General features: G+C 43.9%; 1 protein-coding gene and 1 non-coding gene across 2 annotated transcripts; both read left to right on the top strand.

Moving 5' to 3' along the window:
- The first annotated feature begins 2842 nt into the window (after positions 1–2842).
- On the top strand, positions 2843–2946 carry LOC127485001 (U6 spliceosomal RNA). The gene has a single exon (XR_007912214.1). It is a non-coding gene; the product is annotated as a U6 spliceosomal RNA (small nuclear RNA).
- A 12346-nt stretch (positions 2947–15292) lies between these two features.
- Positions 15293–16237, top strand: LOC100354084 (olfactory receptor 2AT4). Its single transcript, XM_002708503.4, has one exon. The coding sequence runs from the start codon at positions 15293–15295 to the stop codon at positions 16235–16237; it is 945 nt and encodes a 314-aa protein (XP_002708549.3).
- Positions 16238–17106: the final 869 nt, after the last annotated feature.

Raw genomic sequence — 17106 nt, 5'->3', positions numbered from 1 at the left:
CTAAGCATCAGGCTGCTCAGTGTAATCTCCCTATCAGTTCATTCATTTAAGCAGCTTTCACTGAGCTTTTGGAAGGTGCTGGGCCATGCCAGAGGGAGAGACACAGAAGTAAGTCATGACAGGCACTGCCCTCAAGGTGCTCTCAGTTGGGGCTGGTGTTGTGGCACAGTGGATTAAGCCCCTGCTTGGGATGCCCATATCCCATTTTGGAGTGCTGGTTTGAGTCCTGGCTGCTCTGCTTCTGATCCAGCTCACTGTAATGGGCCTGGAAAAGCAGCGGAGGATCACCCAACTACATAGGTTCCTGTTATCCATGTGGATGGGTGTTCCTGGCTCCCGGCTTTGGCCTGGCCCAGCTCCAGCTGTTGCAAGCATTTTGGGAGTGAACAGTGGATGGAAGATCTCTCTCTCTCCCTCTCTCTGCCTTCTAAGTAAACATACACACGTACATACACACACACACACATATATATACATACATATTTTACATATATATCTTAAAAATATGCTCTCAGTGTTGTGAGGGAGAGAGCAAGGGCACAAAAAGCAAAAGCAAGTGGGTGCTATTTCTGCAGGGCACAGGGGTTGGGGACAGTATAGAGGCTATAATTCAGCCTAAGGGAAACCTGTCTCTCACGAATGTTTTCAACCTATGGCCCCTGCTGCTGCGAGTCTGTGAGTCTGTACAGCCGGAGGAGGTAGATGAAACAAACAGAGGATGCCTTGAGTTGCTGCCACGGAGAAGGAGGGTTTTCATTCCCGTGCCACTGGGGTGCAGCTGGCACCTATGCTGCTGCCCGTGTGGAGTGGCTGGTATTTAGCCTGCATAGCCTCCGTCAGATACAGCGTCTCACACCCTAAGGGCTTAACCACTCAGCCTCCTCATGGACTTAGATCAAGAAGGAGCTAGTTAGAGCAGGGCTAAGTAGAACCACAGTGCTCCACAAACAGGGAAAGGAAAACCATCCTCAGAAAAGTGAATGAGCAGATGGAGGTAATTTTGTGGCATATAACGGGAAGAGAATATTCCTTGGCAAACTGTTAATGCAACCCTTCAGTGGAATTTTGGTTTTATTTTTTTCTTTTTTAAAATTTATTTTCATTTATTTAAAAAGGAGGGACAGAAAAAGGGGATGGAGAGAAAGAGAGAGATAGAGAGAGAGAGAGAGAGAGAGAGAGAGGTTTATCTTCTATCTGATGGTTCACTCCCCAAATGTCCACAACAGCCAGGGATGGCCCAGGCTGAAACCAAGAGCCCAGAACTCCACCTGGGTTTCCTCATGGGGGACATGGACCTGAAGACTTGAGCCATATCTGCTGCCTCCTAGGGTAAGCATTAGCAGGAAGCTGAGCAAGGGCTCAAACCTAGGCAATCCAGTGTGGGATAGAGGCATCCCAAGCAGTATCTTAACTGCTGAGCCTATGCCCACCTTTAAATGGAACGTGGAACAAGGGAATTAGCAGAGAGTGAGAATTTCAGCAAATAGTAAAAGGGGGCTTCATATATGATTTTAAAAGTCACAGTTATAACTTTTGGTCAAAATCATGAAGCAGGGACTTCTAGTGAATTCTAGCCTCTATTCTTGCTCCCTCCGCCTGTTGCATACTCTACTTTTAAGCATTTTTCTTTCTATTTTACTACAAGCAAATATATCATCATAACTATGGCTGTTTTATACCTAAGTTTGACTAGATGGCCATATTCACACTCTTCCTGATAGAATACTATAATCCTCTTCTTCAGCAAACCCAATCAGCAGTTGATCAAGTTGTGAAGGTGGGAGAAGGAGGTGCATATTTGCACGCTGATGGGATGACTCAGGGGAGAGCAGCAGCTGGTGCTGGAGGAGACTGAAGAGCTCACAGGTGGTCATAGGTGGGAGGGTGGAATGTGGGGTGCAGAGCCTGGGGATGGCTGTGGGATGGCCGTTCACGGAAGCCATGGAAGCACCCTCTGGGATGGCTGGCTGGACAATAGGAAGAGGTTCTGGTGGACAAAGGAGAGAGGAAGTCATCTAGAGAGAGAGGGAACAGAGCAGGAAGGTGGTACATGAGGGATTGGCCGCAGTAAGTCCCACTTGAGTCTGGCTTGCTATCTGAGGAGACCTAGTATATGAAACTCAGATGAGGCACACTCACATCAGGGCAATGCTACCTTAACATCCACATCCTTTCTACCTCAGAGTGCAGTGCTCATCCTGGGTCACCGTCTGTCTGACTAATGGTCCTTTTTTGCTGGTCCTCCCAATGAAGCGGTTTTATTTATTTATTTTTAAACTAATCACTAGGATAATTAATTAAGCCAGTTTGTTTTACAGGTAGCAGTGGTCCAACTATTTTTTCCTCCATGATTTGTATGTAATCACAAATGGCTGGCTAAACTTCTTGGCCAGAAAATAAAAGCTCAACATGATAAAGATTGTCATCGTTCATGCATTCTGGGCATATACTATGAACCTGCTGTGTCTTATCTTTTTTGTCTTGATGTGGCTGGGAGTGGGAGGAAGGAAGCTGAGAACATGTTCTTTATGTGTCTTCATGACTATTTCATGGAGACCAGTCACATTGGGAAGGCCATTCAATGGGGAAAGACTGTTCTTGGGACAGTTGGTGCTGGGACGACTGAATTTCCACACATACAAGAATTAAGTTTGACGCCTACCTCACACGATCCAAAAAAAGAAAAAAAAAAGCATAAAATGGATGAACAACAAAAATGTAAAAGTAACAACTAAAACCCTAAAACTCTTAACTGAAAACCAGGGTAAATTTTCAAGACCTTTAATTTGGCAATGGATTCTTAGCTATGACATTAAAACATGAACTACAATAGAAATAAATGGTGCATGCTTCACCAGCACATATAATGAAATTGGAACAACACAGAGATTAGTATGGCCCCTGAACAAGGATGACATGCTAATTCATGAATTGTTTCATATTTTTTAGTTTTTTCAAATGTCAATTTGGACTTCATCAAAGTGAAAAACTCTTGTACATCAAAGACATGCTCAGGAAAGTGAAAAAATAGCTTATGAAAGGGAGAACATAGTTTCAAATGCTGATAAGGATCTCATATCCAGAATACAGAAAGAACTCTTACAACTTAGCAACTTAAAAAGTAGGCAGGGGACGGTGCTAGTTTGTGTCCTGGCTGCTCCTTTTCTGATCCAGCAATCTGCTATCGGCTGGGAAAGCAGTGGAAGATGGCCCAAGTGCTTGGGCCCCTGAATCCACGTGGGAGACCCAGAAGGAGCTCCTGGTTCCTGGTTTTGGATCAGCCTAGCTCTGGCCATTGTGGCCATTTGGGAAGTGAACCAGCAGATGGAAGACCTTTATCTTTGTCACTTCCTCTCTCTGTCTGTAATTCTGCCTCTCAAATAAATAAAAATTTTTAACAAAAAAAGTAGGCAAAGAGTTGAACAGATGTTTTTTTCAAAGAAGATATACATATGGTCAACAAATTCGTTATTGTAACTAGGGAAATGCATATCAAAAAACACTTCCTTCCCACTAGGATGGCCATGATATTCTTTTTTTTTTTTTTTTTTTTTTTTTTTTTTTGACAGGCAGAGTGGACAGTGAGAGAGAGAGACAGAGAGAAAGGTCTTCCTTTGCCGTTGGTTCACCCTCCAATGGCCGCCGCGGCCGGCGCGCTGCGGCCGGCGCACCGCGCTGATCCGATGGCAGGAGCCAGGAGCCAGGTGCTTTTCCTGGTCTCCCATGGGGTGCAGGACCCAAGCACCTGGGCCATCCTCCACTGCACTCCCTGGCCACAGCAGAGGGCTGGCCTGGAAGAGGGGCAACCGGGACAGAATCCGGCATCCCGACCGGGACTAGAACCCGGTGTGCCGGCGCCGCTAGGCGGAGGATTAGCCTAGTGAGCCGCGGCGCCGGCCCTCCATGATATTCTTTTATAAAGAAAAATATCAAGTTTTGGTGAGGATGTGGAGAATTTGGAAGCTTCAGACACTGCTGGGGGTGGGGGAGATGTAAAGTGATTCAACTACTTGAAAAACAGTTTGGTGGTTCCTTAAAGAAGACCTCAACACAGAAGTATGATATGACTTCATAATTACACACCTGGAAATAGACTCAGAAACACTGACAACAGCTACTCAAACAAGCACAAGTGTGTGCGTGTTCATAGCAACATGACTCATAGTAACCAAGATGTGGAAACAGCCATGCCCATCAACCAACGAATGGGTAAACAATTAGTGGTACATTCAAACAGCAGGGTATCATTCAGCCATCAAAGGTGCCACAATGTGGGTAAAACTCAAAAACCTATGCTAGTGAAAAAAACTAGGAACATAAAGTCACCTGCAAGTGATCCCATGTATATGCAATGTCCAGAACAGATAAATCCATAGAGACAGAACATGGGTTGGTGTTAGGTAGAAACTGGAGAGAGAAAATAGTATATATAATGGAGAGACGTTGTCTAATGGGTAAAGGGTTTTACTTTGGAATAACAGGATAGAGTGGTGGTTGCACAATGTTTTGAACACAATAAATGCCACTGAATTTTTCACTTTCAAATGGTTAATTTTCTGTTATGGGCATTTCACTTCAATAAATTATTTTTAAGTGCCACAAAGGATGAATTCTAAGTAAGTTTAAAGCTCTTCCAAACTTGGGGGCCAGTGCCGTGGCTCACTTGGTTAATCCTCCGCCTGCGGCACCGGCATCCCATATGGGCACCGGGTTCTGGTCCCGGTTGCTCCTCTTTCCAGTCCAGCTCTCTGCTGTGGCCCGGGAGAGCAGTGGAGGATGGCCCAAGTGTTTGGGCCCTGCACCTGCATGGGAGACCAGGAAGAAGCTCCTGGCTCCTGGCTTCGGATTGGCACAGTGCCAGCCATAGAGGCCATTTGGGGGGTGAACCAACAGAGGGAAGACCTTTCTCTCTGTCTCTCTCACTCTCTCACTGTCTAACTCTGTCAAATAAATAATAATAATAATAATAATAAAGACTCTTCCAAACTCTATAAAAGTGTTGAACTCTAAAATTGGCTTTAGTTACCATGTATGCATAGTGGAAACAGTTCATGCAGTCATGAAGCTGTGCTTCCATCACAAGAATGCTATTTATGATGATACAATTTCTTCTGCACTTACTTAATACATTCTCATGATTTATTTATTTATTTGAGAGGAAGAGAGAGAGAGAGAGCATTCCCATCTATTGGTTCATTCCACAAATGTCTATAATGACCAAAGCTGGGCTTGGACTGAAGCTGAGAGCTAGGAACTCATTCCAGGTCTCCCACATGGGTGGTAGGAATCCAATTACTTGAGCCATCCTATTCCCTCCAAAGTCTGCATAAGTAGGAAGCTGGAGTCAGGAGCTGGAGCTGGAGCTCAAATTCAGGCAGTCTGTATTTCATATATTCTTGATGACAAGTAATACACACCAAGTTTATATTTTGTGCTTTCTATTTATATTTCAAATAGCATGGTTTGCTTTAATTTCTTTTATCTTTACCTTATGCTTTCTTCAAAATATATTCTCAGATTTGTTTGAACTAACCTTATCTAGTTTCACTTTTAAAGATTTCATCATTTCTACATAAGCTATATTTTTGGTTTTAAACAATAGGTTTAAATAATCTTCTTTTTCAATGTTAACTTTACATTTATAAAAGTTGTATCACTGAATGCTACTTTCACAAATATGTGGAAATTGAACAATTTCCTACACAACCTATATAAGCAATGGATCAAGGAAGAAATCACAAAGGAAATTAAAAAATATTTTGAGATGAATGAAAATTAAAACAACAATCAGAGCTTATGTGATGCAACTAATGCAGTGTTTACAGGGAAAGTCATAGCTATAAATGCCCATATGAAAAAGAAAAAAAATTTCAAATCAGTGGCTTTTTACCTAAAGATATTAGAAGAGAACAGCATGGCTGGCACTGTGGCTCAATAGGCTAATCCTCTGCCTGTGGCGCCAGCACACCGGGTTCTAGTCCCGGTTGGGGCACTGGATTCTGTCCCCATTGCTCCTCTTCCAGTCCAGCTCTCTGCTGTGGCCTGTGAGTGCAGTGGAGGATGGCCCAGGTCCTTGGGCCCTGCACCCGCATGGGAGACCAGGAGAAGCACCTGGCTTCGGATCAGCATGGTGCGTTGGCCACAGTGGCCACTGGGGGTGAACCAATGGAAAGGAAGACTTTTCTCTCTCTCACTGTCCACTCTGCCTGTCGAAGAAGGAGGAAGAGGAGGAGGAGGAGGAGGAGGAGAAGAAGGAAGAGGAGAAGGAGGAGAAGGAGAGCAAACTAAACTCAAATAAGTCAAAGGAAAGAATCAGAAAGACCGAGCAGAGAAGGGTCTGACACTCTTGACTGTCCTGCCTGGGGATGGGGCATGGTCTACCACCTTCACATTCATTCCATGAGACCTTTCCAAGTTCCTCACAGCACGAGGCCACACATACAACATTCATGCAATAGGTTTGCCTACATAGAACACTGGGGATGATCTTGACTGCTTGTTTTCCCTGATGGTCATGAGGGATGGATGGGAAAACAGGAATCACATTCTCTGCTGGTGATGAAGCTCTGAGACCCAGGAGGCTTCTTAATGATGCTGCTGCTTTCATTATCAGTAAAACCCAGGGCCCCATCTCCCACTTCACCCTAGGAGGCTGGTCCCAGCTGGCAGGTGGCTCTGTGGTCCCACAGGAGCCAATTTGAGGGAGGGGGCCCTAGCAGACCTGGCTGCAGGGGGCCTGAGGGTTTAATGGGCCATGACTCAGCTCCTACTTAGCTCTTCCAACCAACGCCAAGTGTGATGTCTCCCCAGAAGACATCAGGCACACAAGTTTTGCAGGTGACTGAGGCTGGGGCTGGATGGGGTGGGACACTATCTCAGAGAGGAGCCCAGGAACTACCAGGAACCGGGAGCCTGTGCACTGGGGCCTGTGTGGCCATGTGTCAGGTGTCCTGCATGCCAGGGCCAGAATGTGCAGCCACAGGCAGGAGGCTGGCCATCTTGGAAGAGAGTTTCTCACAAGGAGGCAAAGTGGATGACAGGAAGAGAATGGGACTATTTAAAGAGGCTCCTGTAAGAGTCACAAATGAGGAAATTGAGTTCAGAGAGGGAAAGTGGAGGTGCTGGAGACAGAATGGAACCTAAGTCTGATCCCAAAGGCAAGGACCCTAACTTCTATGCGTCCTGCATGTCCAGCTCCTTTTCCCATAAGAACAGCATGGGATGATGGGAGCATCCCGAGAGACCTGCATGGATTTGGGGGGCTGTAGTGACTGTACAGTGACTTACCCCCACCACTGCCAAGAACAAATACACCATAGGGGGCTCCTCAGAGACTTGGGCCATGTGATGTCCAACTCCAAACCCTCACCTGGCCAAACACACAGGGGATGCTCAAAGTTGTTTATTGATCTGGAGGGGTTGATATCTCCCAAAAAGCCCTCATTTTACAGATAAGAAAACAGAGGCTCAGCAACCCATCATCACAGCAAGTATGTGGCAGGGCTGCTCCAGGAGCCAGGACTCTTGAAGGGCTCAGAGCTTTGTAGCTGGCCAGATCTGGGAGCACCTTCTGTTCTCACCCCTCACTTGCTGTCCTGTGAGCCTGTCCTTCTCTGATCCTCAATTTATCCATTTGTTGAAGAGGCATCACCACTCCATGGCAGGGCTGTGTGCTGCAAGGAGATGATGGACATAAATGCAGCCTTAGGTTGGACCCTCAAGTGATAGGTTTTTCTGTCTCTCTCTATCAAAGACACCAAAATTGGCTGGTAGACAGTTCCAATAGGGAAAATCCACCAAAGAAATGGTCTCCTAACACATCATTCACCAAAAAACAAAACAAAACAAAAAAATGACCAGACAAAAAAACCCCACTTAACCCAAACCACAAAATAAATGTAAAGAAGCCTAAGATTTTCTAATTCTTACCATGGTGCTACATCAGTGCTTTTTAAAAATATCCAGCACTGAATTTCATTGCTCCTGTCTAGCACTGTAAGCACACACCTTGTTTGTCTGCTGGACAGGCCCACTCTGCTAGAACAGCAGCTTAAGGGCAGTGCAGTGGAGGTGTGGTTAGGGAGTGGATGTGGTGTCCCAGTGCCTTTGGAGTGAGCACAAAAACCAAAACCAATTGGTCTGTCCAGTGACCAAAGTCAGTGGGGCAGCCTGGGCTCAAGACTCGTCTATCTCTCGTTCAAGGTGAGCTGATCATCCAGCCCAGCTGATCATCTTGTTCTGGTTTCATCATCCTCTTGCTGTGTGACCTTGGGAAAATCACAACCCATTTCTGAGCCTCCTTTCTGTGTCCCCATCTATATAATTATGGGGGTGGACTGAAATGATCTCATCATTCCTATTTTATGATTTTTCAGTTAAATGAGGCAAGTTTGCTATGTGCTGGCTGCTGTCTCTGGAGCACCAGGCTCCTGAGAAGGCTTGTGGTGCGTTATTAAATACAAATGATCAGACCCCATGATTGCTCCCACTGCCCATCCCACCTGGTGAGGCCACAGACTCATCAACAGACAGAAACAACCTGATATGATCATAAGATGTGACCACAACGAGGACAAAGAGAAGCACAGGAACTCCGAGAGCCTGTAGAAGAGGTCTCTGAGTCAGCCAGGACCAGCAAAGGCCTCTCAGAGGAAGTTAGGGCTGATTTTAGCAGGAGATGCAGGTGCCATTTGACTACAATAGGGAGAAATAAGACTGCGAGAAGATGGCCTTGAATGGCAAGCTCAGGACACTGGGTTCGAGCCCTACCTTTCCATGAGTTTATTGGTTGGCCCTGAGAAGACACTATTTCTGGACTTCAGATTCAACGTCTGTCTCCCCTGCTTTTAATAAAAGTTAGGCAGAGTCGGGGGAAGAGGTTAAAATCAGAGCCTGGCTTTCTGCTATTCACACTCCAACTCAGCCTAACTCAGTCCATAATCAACTTCTCTGAGCATAGCAACACACAGGAAATGTAGTCTGTATCACACTGGGCATTAGAAAAACTTGATGATTGATTGGCTTAGCAGGTTACAGCCAGTCAACTGAGAGTTAACCCTTTTAAATTGAGGTGCCACAGTTCTGCTTTCCTGCCTGGATAGACTGACTTCTAGTACATTCTCTGAAGGGCACATTCACAATGGAGTGGTTTGCCCATGTGTCTTTTAGGAAGAGAGTTCACCAGCCTTTACTCTCTAACGGAGAACCAGGCCATTCTCCCCACTCTTAAGAGACTAAGAAGAAACTCTGAAATTTATGGCTGCAGCTAACAATGTCAGCCAAAGCAACAGAAAAGGAAAGAGAAAAAATTTTGCCCCAGTCTCTCTCCTCAAGAGAACTTGAGTTTCCAGGTTCTCTGGGGAATAGGCTATTGTAGAAAGAGCATTTATCTGGGAGTCAGAGACCTGGACTTCAGTCCGGGCTCTGTGGGTGACTGGCCAGGTGAGTTTGGGCAAGCCCTTGTCCTTTAAGAAGGGCATTTTATATACAGCTTGGCACTTCTGCAACTCAATGACTTGAAAAATTTTACAAGAAGAGAAATGGGACAGTTCTAGAAACATGAGGGAGGGAGCGATTTTGGAATCATAAGTGTTGAGGAGGCAATAACACAAACGTGAACTTGAACTTGCTCCTGGATTGTTTACTCAAAGAGACAACCCCATCATACAGAGGAGTCAATATTCTCCCTCTGCGGAAGACCACCTGTTTGGTGGGTGCCCACCTGCCTTAGGTGCAAGGGAAGAACGACCTCCAGGACAGGGGCTTTCATCATGAGAACACAGTGTTCTTTAGCAACAATGGCTCCCAACCCTCCCAAGTTCCCACATTACTGTGGTGCTTCCTCATTGGGGGCTGGGGAAGTCTGCAGGACAGGACAGTGCTCACTGCTTGCTGAGCAGCAGTAGCAGCAAGAAGGGAGCAAACATCCATCATACTATTCCCCGGGGATGCCCTCTAACCTCTGTGTCCATTGTTGGGTACAATACACCTTGAACTTCACCTCTAATCTGGAAGTGACTCTCCTCACAAAAGATGCTCTTGGCCATTCCTTCTATTGTAATTGAAAAAATCTTACACATAGCAACAAGGTGAGATACTCAGCTGTATTTGTTCTTGCTTATTTTTTGGTTTAAGGCAGTCCAATATAATAAAGCCCACAAATTATTGAATTAGGTAGACACAGAGAGACATAAATATAGATACAGATGAGCTAAAGATATAGACAATTTCCAGTAACTTGGAAGGCTTCTCTGTATGTGACTCAGTTAATCTTCACCCTCCCAGTATAGCCACTGCTGTGACCTCTATCACCATGGATTCAGTTTTTTCTGACTTTGATCGTCACCTAAATGGAATAATAGTGTACATTGTTTTCCAGGTATGGTTTTCCTCACTTGATATTATGACAATATATATCTAAACTTCATATATATATTTTTAAAATTTGTTTATTTAGAAGAAAGAGAGAGAGAGAGAGAGAGAGAGAGAGAGAGAGAGAATCATCTCTCTTCCATCTACTGGTTCATTCCCCAAATGCCTACAAGAGCTAGAGCTAGGATCCAGGAACTCCATCCAGAGTGGCAGAGACCCAAGTACTTGAGCCAGAACCTGCTGCCTCCCAGGCTGTGCATTAGCAGGACAGGGTAGCTGGGACTCAAGCTAGACACTCTGATATGGGATGCAGGCATCCCAAGTGGTGGCTTAACTCACTGCACCACAATGTCCACCCCAGTTTCACGTATCTTGTTGCATGTAACAGTAGTTCATCATTTTCATTGCTGTATAGTTCTCCATTGAATGAATATACCACAATCTGTCCATTCTACCGTTAATGGATATTTGAGCTGTTTCTACTAGGGAACTATAAGTAAAAGCTTAAATGTTATATAAAGATTTTTAAAAGTAAAATTCATATAACATAGAAGTCACCATCTTAAAGTGTACAATTCAATGGCTTTTAGTACCTTCATAATGTTGTGTAATCACTACCATTATCAAGTTCCAATACATTTTCATCACCCCAAAAGAAACCCATGTCCATTAATCAGTCATTCTCCATTCTTTCTCCCCCCCCCATGTCCTGCCAATCACTAATCTTTCTGCCTCTATATATTTGCCTGTTCTGAACATTACATATGTTTCTTTCACTTAACATGTTTTCAAAGTTCATCCCAGTTGAAGTAGCTGAATAATATCTCATTGTATGGATAGACTACATTTTATTTATATGTTCATCAATTAATAGGAACTTGAGATGTTTCACTTTTTGACTATTATGGATATTAATACTATGGCATGTTTTCAATTTTCTTGTATATATTCCCAGGGCTATGAGCATTTTTATACATTTATTTTTTGGTGGATACAGCACTCATTTCTCTTGGTCATGTATTCCAAAATAAATCATAGGTTTTAGAAGATTTTGCCAAACTGTTATCCAAAGTGGTTGTACCAGTTACCAGCAATAGACAAGACCACCAGCTCCTCCACGTCTCACCAACACCTGGCAGTTCTTTTAATCTTATCCATTCTGGTGAGTATGTAGTGGTATCATATTGTGTTTTAATTTACATTTTTATGACAGTTAATGATGTTGAGTGTTTTTTCATATGCTTACTGGTCATTCAGATGTTCTTTTGGTGATGTTTCTGCCTCGTCATTTTTTTCACCATTTTTCCATTAGGTTGTCTATTTTTTCTTATTGGTTGAGGATGATATAGCATATAGACTCCTGTTGATATATGTATTGAAACTAGGAAAAGACCTTCTCCAAATCTGTGTCCTACTTTCTCACTCATTTTGTGTTGCATTTTTGTTTTTTTTTTAATTGAAAGCATTTGCATAGATGACACCCAGTTCTTCAGTGTATAATTAAATGAGCCTTTGTAAACATAAATATTCATATAACCACCACTAACCTCAATATTTCTTTTTTTCTTTTCTTTAACTTTTATTTAATGAATATATATTTCCAAAGTACAGCTTATGGATTACAATGGCTCCCCCCCCCATAACTTCCCTCCCACTTGCACCCCTCCCATCTCCCGCTCCCTCTCCCCTTCCACTCACATCAAGATTCTTTTTTTTTTTTTCTTTTTTTTTTGACAGGCAGAGTGGACAGTGAGAGAGAGAGAGACAGAGAGAAAGGTCTTCCTTTTGCCGTTGGTTCACCCTCCAATGGCCACTGCGGCCGGCGCACCGCGCTGATCTGATGGCAGGAGCCAGATACTTATCCTGGTCTCCCATGGGGTGCAGGGCCCAAGTACTTGGGCCATCCTCCACTGCACTCCTGGGCCACAGCAGAGAGCTGGCCTGGAAGAGGGGCAACCGGGACAGAATCCGGTGCCCCAGCCAGGACTAGAACCCGGTGTGCCGGTGCCGCAAGGCAGAGGATTAGCCTAGTGAGCCGCAGCGCCGGCCCAAGATTCATTTTCAATTCTCTTTATATACAGAAGATCAGTTTAGCATATATTAAGTAAAGCTTTCAACAGTTTGCACCCACATAGAAATACAAAGTGTAAAATACTGTTTGAGTACTAGTTATAGCATTAAATCACAATGTACAGCACATTTAGGACAGAGATCCTACACGAGGAGTAAGTACACAGTGACTCCTGTTGTTGACTTAACAATTTGACACTCTTGTTTATGGTGTCAGTAATCACTCCAGGCTCTTGTCATGAGTTGCCAAGGCTATGGAGGCCTTTTGAGTTCACCGACTCTGACCATATTTAGACAAGGTCATAGTCAAAGTGGAAGTTCTCTCCTCCTTTCAGAGAAAGGTACCTCCTTCTTTGATACCTGTTCTTTCCACTGGGATCTCATTCGCAGAGATCTTTCATTTAGGGTTTGTTTTGTTTGTTTGTTTGTTTGTTTTTTGCCACAGCATCTTGGCTTTCCATGCCTGAAATACTCTCATGGGCTCTTCAGCCAGATCCGAATGCCTTAAGGGCTGATTCTGTAAACTCAATATTTCTATCTCTTTAGAGAGCATACCTTTGTTCACTTCTTGTCAATCCTCAACCCCATAGACAATCACTATATTGATTTATAATTCATAGATTAGTTTTACCTGCCAGTTAATAATATCAATTAAAGTTAATGATATCAATTAAAGTATACAGTATAAATTCTATTAAATCTTTCTGGAACTAAATCTAAGTATGTTCTATTGATCTGTTTTTCAGGTCTCTAATCCTGTCTTTTGTTGTGTCCAATTTGCTATCTTACCTATCTAATGAGCTCTTAATTCCAAATATTGGATATTTCAGTTCTAGAATGTTTGATTCTCTTTTGAATAGATTCAAATTTTTCTGCTGAAATCTCTATTTATAACACATTTTTTCAGCATTTCCTCTATTGTCTTTAACACATAGCATAGTTATACCCAAATCCTTATTTGCTAACTGAGGTATCTGAATAATCTGTATAGTGATTTTTTAAAAAGTTATTTGTTATTTTTATTAGAAGGGTAAAGCATCAAAGAGAGATAAGGAGAGAGAGAGAGAGAGAGAGAGAGAGAGAAAGAGAGAGAGAATGATTATCACTCACTCATCTGCTGGTTTACTCCCCAAATGGCCATACAGCCAGTGCTGAGCCAGGCTGAAGCCAGGAGTCAGGAATTTCATACAGGTCTCCTTCATGGGTGAGAGGGGCCTAAGCATTTGAGCCTCATCTGTTGTTTTCCCTGGCACGTTAGCAGGAGTCTGGATCTGAGGCAGAGCAGCCCAGACTCTAACCAGCACTCCAATATGGGATGCCAGCATTCTAAGCAGCTACTTACCCTGCCCTGCCACAATGCTGGCCCTCTGTGTGTCACTGTTTATTGTACATTTTCCATCTGGATTGCTGATCACATTTTCCTCCCTTTGCATAACTGATCATATTAATTGTGGGCTGAACGTTATTTATAATGTTCATAGAGGACCAAATGATCTCCCTCACCAGAGAGATTTCTCCCTTTTCTCTGTTAGGCAGGCAGAAGAGGTGGCTGATCAACTCAACTTGGATAAGGCTTGAATTAAGTCAAGGATTTATCCTAACTTTGGTTTACTCCTGTTTTTAAGGTTTGACCCGCTTGAGTTTCAGTCTGATCCCCTGGTTGACCTCTGTCTTCTCAGCCCTGAAAGGTGGTGGGCGATACTTCTACGCTCGGGAAGTAGTGGGCTTCGGTCTCTAGCCACCCTCCCTTCCTCTACTCCACTCTCGCTTACACGCATAGCTTCAGATGTCAGGCAGCTGGTAAGAGAAGAAGGCCAGCGATGTTGGTGGAAAACCCTCTCCTAGTCCTTTAAGGATTATTGGAACCTGGGAGATTTCCTTCTGTCTTCTAGAAGCCCTCAGCCTAGCTTTCCAGATTCCTCTGCACAGTCCCAGAATTCAGAAGATACCCTGTGAGGAAAACTTGCCGAGATTTCCAATCTGTCTTGCCATCTCTTTTTAACTGACAAAAGCTTTGTGCTTTCTCTCATACAAATCTTTCTGCCTAGTCCAAGTCCAAACCACATGATGATCCCCAAACCAAATATTCCTGGAGAAGAAAAGAGTTGCTGATTATTAAATCATTTTAGAGGTCCCCACCCCCAAGAGTTTCACTTCATCTCATCCTTTTATATCCCTGTTTCTACAACTTGTTAGAAAGCGTGATTTCCAAAATGTATCTGTATTTTCTGAACTGTTGCAGTGGAGGTCTTGTGCTATTCTGATCTATTACATCCCATGCAGGCGCAGAAGTTCAGATCCATGGCTTAAATGGAGTCAGGAAGAGACACTATTTCAGGCAAACAAGAGAGAAAGAAGCTTCATAAGTATGTGAGCAGCGGTGTGTAGCAGAGAACCTTGGAGAAGACAGCCCTTCCAACACAACACGGTGGAACACTGAGTGAGTGCAAAAGTAGAGACACAAGTTTAAGGACTTGATTTAAGAAAGCTGACCACCCAAACCACACTGCACGTAACCTAAGGTGAGGACCAGAAGTCCTTCCAAAGCATTTCACAGCCATAATCAAACACTCAATTGGATATATATGATTTTTCCTAGAAAATCACTTCAGTGCATGAACACAGCATAAAGACTTTCATTTGGTAGGCAAATTTTGGGTTCACATGGTAGAAGTCTATACCACTGCCTACCACCAGTCCTCAGAGTTGGTTGTAAATAATTGTGTTCATATCATAGAGTAAAACTTACAGAATTATCTTTTCAGAATCCTTTGTTTCTATTGTTTGCAAATGTTCTCAGTGTCCAGATGTTCCAGCTGCCTACCTCCTGGAAATCCAGCTCTGGCTCACTATGGAGGCCACAACTTGTAATGGATCAGGAGATGACTCACCTGTCTTCTACCTGGCAGGCATCCCCTCTCTGCCGGAGCACCTCTTCCTTCCTATCTTCTTTGTCTTCCTCCTCCTCTACCTGCTCATCCTGCTGGGTAATGCCCTGATCCTGGGGGCTGTGGTGGCAGAGCCTAGCCTCCACAAGCCCATGTACTTCTTCCTCATCAACCTCTCAGCCCTGGACATCCTTTTCACCACAACCACCGTCCCCAAGATGCTGTCTCTATTCCTGTTTGGGGACCACTTCCTCAGCTTTCCTTCCTGCCTGCTGCAGATGTACCTCTTTCAAAGCTTCACATGCTCAGAAGCCTTCATCCTGGTGGTCATGGCCTATGACCGCTATGTGGCTATCTGCCGCCCACTGCACTACCCTGTCCACATGACCCCACAGACCAATGCCACACTGGCAGCCAGCGCCTGGCTCACTGCCTTCCTCCTACCCGTCCCAGCAGTAGTAAAGACCTCCCAGATGGCATACAACAGCATTGCCTACATCCACCACTGCTTCTGTGACCACCTGTCTCTGGTCCAGTCCTCCTGCTCCGACACCACCTCCCAGACCCTCATGGGCTTCTGCATCGCCATGGTGGTGTCCTCCCTGCCCCTCCTGCTGGTGCTTCTCTCCTACGCCCACATCTTGGCCTCGGTGCTTCGCATCAAGTCTCGAGAAGGCCGCTCAAAAGCCTTTTCCACCTGCAGTTCCCACCTCCTGGTGGTGGGCACCTACTACTCATCCATCGCCGTAGCCTACGTGGCCTACAGGGCTGACCTGCCCCTCGACTTCCACATCATGGGCAATGTAGCGTATGCCATCCTCACACCAATCCTCAACCCCCTCATCTACACACTGAGGAACAAGGATGTCAAGGCAGCCATCACCAAAGTTGTATGTCCTAAGACTTAGGCTGTGACTTTCAAATACAGCCAGCTGTGCTCCCAGGACACCAAAAAAACAAAAAATAACACAAAGCAGGAACTTAATTTATTAATACTGTTGAATGAATAAACTAATGACTGTGGAATGGTAGAAGAAAACTGAGTTGGGCAGACAGCTTGAACAGCGGTTCTCATACTTCAGTCCAGAGTGCTCCCACTGGTACAATGGAGCAATAGTAATCTTTACTTTGTAGGAATTTCAAGTTATTGAATAAAAATTTCACTACTTATTAATCTGAGATACAGTTAATGGGATAAAAATCCACATGACAAAGAAACTCTTTTAGGCAAAGTCAGAAAGAATAATAATAACATATCACAGGGAAAGCGCAACCATTCATAATGTAGAAGCACTTAAAAACTTAAAAGAAAAATTCTGATATTTCAGTGTAAAAAGGAGCAGTTTATCAAAAAATTCAATCACTTTTCAACAATGAAAAGTTATTCAGTGTACTATATAAAAGGAATATTAACAAAACTATGCTGAGATGGCATTTTCACCTAATCGGATTAGCAAAAATTCAATAATTTGATGACACACACATGGAAAAACCAAATTCTCATAACTTGCCAGCAAGGATGCAAATCAGTCCATGACTACAACAATACTTGCCAAAAATTTGTATGCATTTACCCTTTGACCCAGCAATCTCACTTCTAGAAATCTGTCCCAATGATACACAAGAATCATGCGTTAGGCTCCTCATTTACCAATAGGGGATTGTTAACATGTGTGATACAGCTATGAAAAAGGAAATGAGTTAAACTCTCTATATGCTTATATGACATCATTTGTAGGATATACCATAAAATGACAAAAGCAAGCTGCAGGACATT

This window comes from Oryctolagus cuniculus, chromosome 1 (assembly GCF_051225735.1).
Source record: "Oryctolagus cuniculus isolate XC-2025 breed Fujian yellow rabbit chromosome 1, ASM5122573v1, whole genome shotgun sequence".
Lineage (NCBI taxonomy): Eukaryota > Metazoa > Chordata > Mammalia > Lagomorpha > Leporidae > Oryctolagus > Oryctolagus cuniculus.
The sequence above is the reverse complement of the archived record's forward strand: the minus strand, read 5'-3'. Positions and strand labels throughout refer to the sequence as shown.

What these genes read in the sequence shown, in the direction of transcription:
- LOC100354084 (XM_002708503.4), top strand. Translation starts at nt 15,293, where the DNA reads ATGGAGGCCACAACTTGTAATGGATCAGGAGATGACTCACCTGTCTTC.